General features: G+C 33.2%; 1 protein-coding gene across 4 annotated transcripts; it reads left to right on the top strand.

The window, feature by feature from the left end:
* Nucleotides 1-2,437: 2,437 nt before the first annotated feature.
* Nucleotides 2,438-11,089, top strand: LOC114267918 (Leucine-rich repeat protein kinase family protein). 4 transcript variants are annotated; one of them, XM_028209006.2, is made up of 8 exons: nucleotides 2,438-2,995; nucleotides 4,179-5,663; nucleotides 7,090-7,223; nucleotides 7,637-7,877; nucleotides 8,151-8,356; nucleotides 8,458-8,507; nucleotides 9,315-9,426; nucleotides 10,679-11,089. In XM_028209006.2, exons 2-8 carry the CDS (start codon nucleotides 4,307-4,309, stop codon nucleotides 10,955-10,957), a joined length of 2,379 nt encoding a protein of 792 aa, XP_028064807.2. In that variant the 5' UTR covers nucleotides 2,438-2,995; nucleotides 4,179-4,306; the 3' UTR covers nucleotides 10,958-11,089. The 4 variants fall into 4 exon arrangements, 2 of the variants coding, with proteins under 2 accessions (XP_028064807.2, XP_082755087.1); XM_082898961.1 differs by lacking the exon at nucleotides 2,438-2,995 and adding an exon at nucleotides 3,748-3,941; XR_014346564.1 differs by lacking the exon at nucleotides 8,458-8,507 and having other exon boundaries at nucleotides 2,468-2,995.

The raw sequence follows: 11,089 nt of genomic DNA, 5'->3' as shown, positions 1-11,089 counted from the left end.
AGTATTTTAGAGGGTGGATTTTGGCCAAATAAAATTCAAATTTATGGACCGAGTACCCAATAATTAATGTAATTTTACTCAATTAAAATTAAATGTCATGTAATTTAATATCTATTTATCCTCTATACTTACTATATATAAAGTGAAGGCCTATGTTGGAGTCCTGAAACTTTGATTTCTGCATATGGCAAGTGGATTTCTCCATTTAAAAATAAAAAAATAATTAGAGAAGAAGGTAAGACTCAAACCTAAGGTTAGATTTGATAAGAATACACTTATCATTTGAGTGGCACACTAATGTAATTTTTTTTTTAACTTATTTGAATTGTACACACATTACTTGTCTTAGTTGCTAGTACTATTACAAAATGAACACATGTGGTGTCTTAAAGCTTCTCTCTCCTTATGTTAATTGTCCATTTGTCTACTCCAAAAAAAATAATAATAAACCAAAAAAAAAAAGAATAAAAAAAGAGAGAAGATAAAAGAGCGTTGTGAGATTCAAACGTCAAAATTTTTGTTTGCTAAAGAGGACTCTGACTACTTGAATGTCGTACACGCATCACTTGTACTAATCACTAGTATATATATTTTTAAGAAATGGATAGTATGTGCACATTTTTATACAAAAGTATAGTTTAATTATAAAATGTATACTTTTTTTCACAAAAAAAATATAATTTTTATCGCAAAAAAATATAACCTTGATTATATATATTCATAACTTTTATCACAAAAATTATATTTTTCATAACAAAAAAATCATAATTTTTATCACAAAAATTGTAATTTTTCTCATAGTATACATTGTAGCATTTCCTGTATATTTATGGGATAATTACCTAATAGTGGGACATAAAAAATAAGTTCTAGGACCCACTTATTTGATTGATTACTTGATAATGAAAAAAAAATATAAAGAGACAATTATTTTAAATATTTTAATAAGTTGTCATATTATTAATTTTTTTAAAAAAAAAAACTTTGGAGGTAAAGAAACACAGCACTTTAGTGGTTTTCTATATTTTCCTATCATGAACTGCAAGGGGTGTGACACTTTGTTAAGATTTTGAGATATAAGTCTTGAAATTTTAAATTTTACTTTTTCTGAGATTAGCCATTTAGGCAACAGTACATATAATTGGTAGGATAAATCTTTTAAACCTAGATAAACCGTACCCAACATTAAAAATATAGATTCAAATTCTCATATGTATACACATCTATAACATATCGCTATATGATTAAATAATCTTATTATATATATCAACCATGTAAAAATAATCTCTAAAATCTCAATTCTTTGGCTTAATTTGAGAACTTAATTAAAAGTTAATTTTTGAATTTTAATTTATTTTGAGTTATATTATTGCTTTATTTTTTTTTTATAAAATTTAACAAAAAAATTAAAAAAATTACCTTTTAAATAAGTGTTGGCTCTGTATGATTAGGCCTTTATATTTTCCTATCATCAGTTACATCATTCTCTTATAATTTTTCAAACTTATCAAATCAAACTAAGAGAGTGTGTGTGTGTGTGTGTGTGTGTGTGTGTGTGTGTGAGAGAGAGAGAGAGAGGACAAAAGCAACTGAAGAAGGGAGACAGCTCAGAGGTCACACACACAAACCCCAAACGAAAACTGAACCTGGCTCGAACCAGAAAGCGAAAGCTCACACCCCCACCCCCACGCACAACAATGATTCATCCCACTAAAAATACTACCACTAATAACACTAATGTATTAAAAAAGTAAAAAAAAAAAAAATACAACTTCAAGATCAAAACATCACATCATTAATGACGGAACCCACTGTCACCTAATTAGTGGGAGCACTAATTAGTGCTCCCAAGCATTTTTCCCCCACACACTCTCTGACAAATTCCCATTTTATTAAATCAAATTAAATTATTATTTAACAAAATTTCTAAATTATTATTAATATATATATATATATATATATATAAGGACATCCCTACTGCAATGTAAACCAAACAAGGGCAACAGAACAGTGGCCTTTTCCCATAACAGAGTACAACAACAATTGAAATAAAATACTTAAGGAAAAATTATATTTCAGTAAAACAGAATTTTTTTATCTAAAAAAAAATATGGACAGATATAAGTCACACTTATATCTTTACAATATTTTACTCACACTCTGGGTTCTTTTAGGAAGTAAAAAAAAAGTTAATTTTTAATTTTTTACTCATTTTGTATCACATCATTTCTCATATTTTTTATCTATAAAAAGAAAAAATAGATTATGTAAGTCAAAAATTTAATTTTTTATTAATTTCTCAAAACACCACTTTATATTTTTATATATGTTTATTTTGTCGGTCCAATCTGTAATTCTCACATACTTTAATTTTAAAAAATATATAAAAAAATTAAAGATATTTTGATCACTCAATGAAAATAGCTCTGATTAACATGACAGAAAGCCAAACAAGTGTGTAGTCTACTATAGCAGCGATAGTAGGAGCCAATTATAGTTACCCAAAAACAAGTAGTAGGAGCCATTAAAGAAACACTTCCAAATCTGTAGCTTTTTAAACTCTTAACTCAATGCCTACAAAGAAGAAAAAAGATACAAATGTTAGCAGAGAGAATAAAGGGTTTTCTTCTGCAAGAATCTTTCTTTCACTTTTGCTTTTCTTTGTTATGCATCATCCAACAATGGCTTCCGTTATAGCTTCTTAAGACCCCAGATATAATTTCCAAACATCAAGTCTAGAAAGAGAGAGAAACAAAGAAAGAGAGAGAAGGGAGATTGTCTGTTTGTGGAATCAGTAAAAACTTCAGGAGAGCACAGAGTTTTGGCAGGGTCTCTCTGTTTCTTGAACCCGTGTCACTAAATTGTATTTGTCTCTGCATTTGTAGCTGTGACTCTTTTCAAATGGCCTCTACTTCAACACGGTTTGATTTAGGGGCTTGTTCCTTTTCTCTTTCTGAGGGCATGAATTTGTTGCTCTGAAGTACTCATATAATTGGTAAGCTCTGTTTTTCTTCTTCTTCTTCTTCTTCCTTTTTTTTTTCTTTTTGGGTATTATTATTAAGGATATATAGCTGAAAGTGCTTAATTTGAAATGGGTTGGGTCATTTCACAAGGTTTGTTTTGTTTCAAAGTTCTACAGTCCTTGTAATTATTACATGTTACTTCGTTTGAAAGTTGCATTTGTTTTATACATAGTTGGTAGATTATTTTGGTGTTTATTTGGGGGTTTGATTTGGTTCATCTGTACCTGCCAAAGCTTTTGAGTTCAATTGGTTCCTCCAATCTCAAATTTGTACTTCAAAGAATTAAAAAAATTCCAAATTCAGAATCTGTTTTTGTTTATGTTCTAGAGAGGTAAGGCTTCTGTTAACTTGATATAATCTTTCAAATTTTTGTAATTAATTAAATTTTAGTTATCATTATTGTTATGTTCCATATATGATCACCAGATAATTGAAAGCAAGATATCAATGTGTTGATTGCTTTGTAAATAAGTGCAATATTCATTAGTTAACATAACATGTGCAAATTGAAACACCCCATGTAAGATGGTTGTGTTTCACTCTGTAATCGGATTTTGTGCACATAAAAGAACTGCACCAAACTACTCCTATGGAAATAAATGGTTTTTTCTCCTCTTGTCCGTGTATTGAATGATGGATTGAATAGAGCTGCATAGCAAATGTTCAAAGCTCAGCGTTCTTATTCTTATTGAACCATAGTAGGAAATTGATAGTTTTTTTTTTATTTTTTTATTTTTTTTATTTTTAGGAAGAAGAAGAAGAAGAAGAAGATGGTAGATCTTTAGACATTGTTAAAAAAAACTGAAGGCTAGCAACCATTGGGGTTAGCTCGTTGGCATGAACTCATTTAATGTACCCCTCCAATGTACCAAAAAACAAAAAAAAAACAAAGGACACAAAGCAAAATGCTGAAGTCTGGTAACTTTTTCTTTTCTTCTACTCCCATTCACCATTAAGTCATGATTTTTTTTTTTAAACTTTTATTTGTTTAATCTATCTGTGAAAGCATCTAACTCAAAACCAATTGGCAATGAGTGGAGAGGCTCTTACAATATATTAACCAAGCTTGGTGGCTTAGATTTGTGATGTGGGTTTGAGTCTACCACTATCTTTCAGTGTCTATTTTAATTCCTTTTGCATTTCTTGTGGATCCAGAGCTTAATTGCATCGTTGGAAGCTGAGGTCCAGTAGTCAAGAATCTCCATGCTTTCTGAAAGATAACAGCCTACTTGTTTGACTGATAATACACAATCAAATCAATCTTTCAAGTAATTTAGTTCGTTATGCATCTTGCCATTGTGCTAATGGCGAAAGGTTTTAGCCATTCATCATTTCTAGTTCTAGTCATCATATCACTTTCAATCAGTTACTCAGAGCAACTACAATCATCTCAAGTGCAGACCCTTTTGAGAATTCAACACCTTCTGTATTTTCCTTCTGTTTTAAGTAGTTGGAATAACGAAACAGATTTCTGCAACACCGAACCAAGTCCATCTCTAACTGTTGTGTGCTATGACGAAAGCATAACTCAGCTGCATATTATTGGGAACAAGGGCGTTCCTCCATTGCCTCGGAATTTCTCCATAGATTCCTTTTTTACGACACTTGTTAGGATTCCAAGCTTGAAAGTCCTCACATTGGTTTCTCTCGGTCTATGGGGGCCATTGCCTGGTAAAATTTCGAGGCTATCATCATTGGAAATACTCAACATAAGTTCCAATTTCTTATACAGTGACATTCCACAAGAAATGTCAATCTTAACTAACCTTCAAACGCTCATACTCGATGACAACATGTTCAGTGGTCAACTTCCTGATTGGCTGAGTTCACTTTCACTTTTGGCTGTTTTGAGTTTGAAGACGAATTCATTGAATGGATCTCTGCCAGAATCATTAGGAAGCTTGGAAACTCTGAGAGTTCTTGCACTTTCACATAACAATTTTTTCGGTGAAGTGCCTGATCTTGGCAGTTTGACCAGCCTTCAAGTTCTCGACTTGGAAGATAATTCTCTCGGGCCTCAATTTCCTCATCTTGGTAACAAACTAGTTACCCTTATACTGAGGAAGAACAAGTTCAGCTCTGGCATCCCTGATGAAGTGAGTACCTGTTATCAGCTTCAGAAGCTCGATATTTCTTTCAACACATTTGTTGGTCCATTTCCACCATCGTTGTTATCCCTACCATCAATTACTTATCTGAGTATCGCCGGAAACAGATTCACTGGAATGCTTTTTGACAATCTGTCGTGCAATTCTGTACTTGAATTTGTGGATTTGTCCTCGAATCTCCTGACTGGAAAGTTGCCCAATTGTTTCGAGTCTAGTTCCAAGGACAGAGTTGTGCTCTATGCTGGAAATTGTTTGACTACAGGAGATAAAACTCAACACGGATTTTCATTTTGTCGAAATGAAGCTCTAGCTGTGGGAATCTTACCTCATCGCCGGAAGAGTGAACAAGCTTCCAAAGTAGTTCTTGGCTTGAGCATCAGTGGAGGGATTATTGGAGGAATCACACTAGTTGGTCTAGCTTTCGTAATTGTTAGAAGGGTTCACTTGAAGAAGACAAAGGGAAAACCACAACCAAGATTAATAGCAGTGCATGCATCAACTGGGTACACCTCAAAGTTATCGTCAGAAGCAAGTAAGGTTTCTCCTGTGTGTGTGTGAGTGCGCGGGCCTCACTAGTATTTTTTTATATCTATTATTATCTAAACATATAAACCAAGAAATAACCCCTTCTTGTGAAATTATAGATCTCATTTAAGATCAAACAATTCCATTGAATTGAGTATGTGTGAGTGTGTATGTGACCTTTGATATTAAGAAAACTCAACGAACTGTGCAAGCAAAATGGAAGATGTTTAATTTATCTTCCAGGAAAAGAAAGTCATGTATTAAATATAATTAAGTATAGATTGAAAGCATTCCTATGTTGGTGGTTTAACACTTCTTCGTTGAGACTCAAAACTATAGCCCAGATAATTGACTTTATAGATCCCTGGCCACCAATTTGAAAATTTGGATATTTATTTAGCTTCTCGTTTTTCCTTAAAAGCCATTCTTTCCTTTAGGCTTAAAGTTATTCAATTATTTGAAGCGAAAACAGGTGTGTGCTTTAATGAATGATATGGCCGTAGATAGAGTTGTCCAATACCATAAAGGGAATGTTGTAGCCAACCAACAATAGTTGGCAACAAGGTTTTGAAAAGCGGTTGCGGTTGCGGTTGCGGTTGCTATAACAGTTGCGATAACTGGAGCTGTGATTTTTTTTTTATTTTTCGCACAATTTGAAGAAAACTTACCGATACTATATATATATATATATATATATTCAGAATCACATTCATTGGGATTTAAAATACATTTTGATTAATCTTTGTTAATTTTTAAATATGATCCAATATATTTCATATTTTTAAATTACTATAAAATGAGCTTTTTACATTTTATTTCCATAGTTAATGGTTTTAAGAATAATTGATTTTAAATATCTACAAATTATTTTTTATCAATACCTGAAGTACCTGAATAAAAAATATTTACAATTATTAAATGAAAATATTATAAAATAAAAATTGTGCTATAAATTAAAAAAAAATATTATAAAGAAAAAAAATTCATACAAGATTTTTTCTTTGAGCTTGAATTACTTGAGTATTTGTTCTTTTTTTCAAGGCTTTTTTTTTTTTTTTTGAAAAAAGGAAGTTATTCAGAATATTGTAAAATAGTGTAACGGTGTTTAACGGACCCCTATGTAACACCGAAACGGCCATTACACATGTGAATTTTTGTCACACTGTTATAGTGGCCGTAACGGGTGGTGGTAACAATCAGAACCGTTACGTAAAAGCTTCAAATAACGATTGCAGCCGCTTTTTAAAACCTTGGTTGGCAAACATAGTTTGATCAAGTTGAGTTATGTAGGTTACACGAATAGGAAATATTTTCAAAACAATAAAAGAAAATGTATTTCATTGATCTCGAAACTTTCACTTGAATACAAAGGGTGGTTGTTATTGCTAATTGAGTACATAATATGTAACAGTATGAACTTTTTCCTTGTGAAGGGTATGTATCTCAAGCAATGAAGATAGGAGCACTTGGCGTTCCAAGTTATAGAACATTTTCATTGGAAGAACTTGAGGCGGCAACAGATAACTTTGATACATCAACTTTCTTGGCTGAAGGTTCACATGGCCAGGTATGCTAATTCATTTCTAGATGTATCTGAAGGGGGAAGATGATAATGGCATGTTAATGAATTCTTTTCAAATTTTTGCAGTTAAAATCAATTTTTCTTGTGCACACCGAAAGAAATTTTCCTGAACTATCCCAAATGAGCAAATGTTACTCAGTACCACTTGTGACAATGCTACAGACACATCCTGACCCTTGATTCCCAAACGAGTTGCTTTATCTGATTGTTTGAGTTTGAGCTGATGAATAGCTAATTTACATTTTTTTAAAAATCTTTTTTAAGGTATTCATTTAATTTTTTCTTCATCCAGTGGTCAAAGTAGCTAATTAATATCTGTTTATTTTAAGATTTTATTTATTTATTTATTTAGTTTTTGCTGTGACAAGGTTTGATGGCTTACTTGTTTATGAATTCAGATGTACAGAGGTCAACTGAAGGACGGTTCTGTTGTTGCTATCAGATGCCTGAAAATGAAAAGAAGCCATGGCACTCAAAACTTTATGCATCACATAGAGTTTATCTCAAAACTCAGACATCGACATTTGGTCAGCGCTCTTGGGCATTGCTTTGAGTGTAACTTGGACGATTCAAGTGTCATCAGATTATTTCTCATCTTTGAATATGTTCCAAACGGAACTCTGAGGAGTTGGATATCCGGTAATCCAATTAACATGGCTAACCTAATCATGAAGTATGGATCTCAATCACTGTGCCAAGATAGAGGGTTTAGGAGCTTGTCTTTCTCCCCCAATCTTACACACAATCTTAGAATTTTTGCACCCTCTGAAACTACCTTTTATGCATAGCATTTTACACACAAACACAATAAATAAATAAGATAAAAAAGAAGTCACCCCTTTCTTTCATCTTTATTTTTTTGTTACTTTATGTGATTGGTGGCTTTCAATGTCTAACAAAATTGCTTGGCAGAGAGACGTGCCAGACGAACACTTACTTGGACACAACGCATAGCAGCTGCTATTGGGGTGGCAAAGGGCATCGAATTTCTACATACTGGAATTGTTCCTGGCGTGTTTTCAAATAGTTTGAAAATAACAGATGTTTTATTAGATCAGAATCTTGTTGCAAAAATTAGCAGTTACAACCTACCATTATTATCAGAGAATATGGAGAAGGTATGGAGAGGAGTGAGAAACCTTTCTTTAATATTCAGTATTGGCTCTTACTCTTGAAGGAAATAGTATCAATTGATATTTGAATCTTCTTGATGTCACAGGTTGGTACTCAAAATTCTTCGGGTAGATCCAAAGAGCTTAATACTGCGAGGTTCGGAACGTGATTTTGCTAAATTCAAGTTGTGTTGTGTAAAGTGCATTAAAATATTCTTTACTTAAAGGCCTTAAGCCATGTAAAGATTGATAGTATCTGATGCAGAGTTATTAGTCAAAATTGTTTGGAAGATACTTTGATAGGCATGGAAGCTATGCTACATGGATTCCTCTAAATTTGTGGAGTACTGGTGTCGGACTCTTGACGCTTGGATAAGGGTATAAGATAATGTGTTCGATATGCCTAGCAAAGATGCACCCAACGAGTATAGTAGTCGAGTTCGCCATATAACTATGCCTAAATCATCCATTTTATACATAAAAACATTGTTGTATTTTAGTTTGTAAACATTATTTTATCCTTAAAAAATAAAAGAAATATTTCAGAAATATGAAATATAGTCATATCTTACTGTGCTTGACATGAGAATTAGATGAAATTGATTTGACACTTAGACATGTACCCACATGAGACCCGTACCCATGTCCATGGAACATAACATTGGAAGTAATCTCATGTCTATGAAAAAAATACACGCACCTTTACTATGATGAAAATTTTGACTGAAGTGTTCGACTTGTTTCTTTACCCAAACAGATTTTTACTCCCTCGAGAAGATGGTTTTACAGCTCTTTTTGTTTCTTATCTTACACACCTGTCCTTCGAACTTCCATTTTAAAGTTATTATCATTTCTGTTTCTGAGGTCAGAGCATGGGAATGTATGATATTTTCTTAGCGTAGTGGACATGTGTGCTGTTTTCCGATAGCTGCTCTACCTTAACTCTGTTTCTGTTTCTCCACAGGGTAAAACACGAGGAAAAGTCTGATGTTTATGACTTCGGAGTAATATTGCTTGAAATCATTCTGGGAAGGCCGCTCAATTCAAGGATTGAAGTGGATATCGTGAGAGATGAAGTAAGATTGGTGTTCTTTATTTTGAGTCCGTTTTCCATATTATTTTTTTGAAAGAGTCCGGAAATTATGAACTACTACACGGCACTTAGATGCTTTCATTTGGAGAAACAGAGAATAGTCACTGATTCCAGTGTCTGAACCCATGAATGAAATGCTTGTCAATAGTTATTTAGTTCTTTTATTTTATTTTTTTGGCATGAAATATGCTTTCTTGTTTTTCTCTCTTGCACTTATAGTTGAATAAATACATTTATTTACAGAAAATTATACAGTAGTCCCAGAGTACCATGTGACCGTAGTCCCTCACCAATCATCATTCATTATGTCCCCTCATGTTCCTCAATCATCCAATATAATACCTCACCTATCCATCTTCTCCACCAATCACTATACCAAGGAGTACCACTAGCTTTTATGATCTTGATGTGCTGCCTATACTCCGTCCTTTTTTCCCATTTCATAGTCTATTATTATGCAATCCAAAGAAGTTGTTCTGGTCCTTCCATCATGTTGAAAACATAAAATTTATCAGTCTTGTCGCCATTCAAGTATAATATTGGAAACAGATCCTTTTTCAGCATAATTTGCAACACAGCTTTCCTTCGAACCTCTTGCTGTCTTGTGAGGTCAAGTCTGTTAATTACAATTATACAGCAGGTTACTATTGTGGTGAAAGCAGGTTACTATTATATAGTGATAACTATACATGAATAGATATGTGATTGTGTAAATCTTACACTTGTACGTGTAAGTAGGTACATATTTGCAGATATATGTGTGTGTGTGTTTACCAAGCTAGAACTATTCATGTAAACCTAGGTGTACTGTCAAGAAACTAAATCGAGGCATCTGGCTTATGAAAGATGCATAACCGGTTAGCATATAGAATTTCTGTTGATTTACATTGAAGAAGCTTTCTTTCGTTTTGGTCTTTTGGGTGCTCTTAAAAACCTACACGATAATTGATTTTATGATTTTATCCTCTTTCCATACAACTAAGTTCATTGTGAAATGAGTTCTTTTCTCCAAATGAATCTATTCTAGATACATTATAGCGGTGGAGAGGAAAAAACGAATGCAAAGGATTGGTGCTATGTACATGACTAATGTACCACAAACATACATAAGATTTTCATTAGTGTACAGATAAGATGAAAGAATGCCATTAACAATATCCATATGCGGTCACTCCCCCTTCCCCATAAATTGTTTATGCACTAATTTTTTTTTCTTTTCTTTTGACAATCTGCAGTTACAGAGGATCATAGCAGCTGATGATGCAGCTCGAAGAGGCATTGTTGATCCAGCAATCCAAAATGCATATTCAGACGAATCACGGAAGACGATGATGGAAATCTGCATCAGATGTCTGCTCAAGGATCCAGAAGTTAGGCCTTCTATCGAGGACGTGCTGTGGAACCTGCAGTTTGCTGCACAAGTTCAAGATGCGTGGCGAGGAGACTCCCAGAGCAGTGAAGGGTCTCCAGTCTCCTATTTCCAAACCCCACGCCAACAGCTCACTATTCAATAGTAGCAAACATTAAAATTTCTCAAGTACTCATTTTTGCTTTATGAGAAACAATTTCCTGGACTGTTCATGTATATGATCACTGTTGTTTTTATATATATATGCACAAGTGCATGTCTCTGACATCTTTTGAAA

Source organism: Camellia sinensis, chromosome 12 (genome assembly GCF_055761805.1).
Source record: "Camellia sinensis isolate YWXY chromosome 12, ASM5576180v1, whole genome shotgun sequence".
NCBI lineage: Eukaryota > Viridiplantae > Streptophyta > Magnoliopsida > Ericales > Theaceae > Camellia > Camellia sinensis.
Note: the sequence above shows the minus strand (reverse complement) of the source record. Positions and strands in the feature narration are given on the sequence as shown.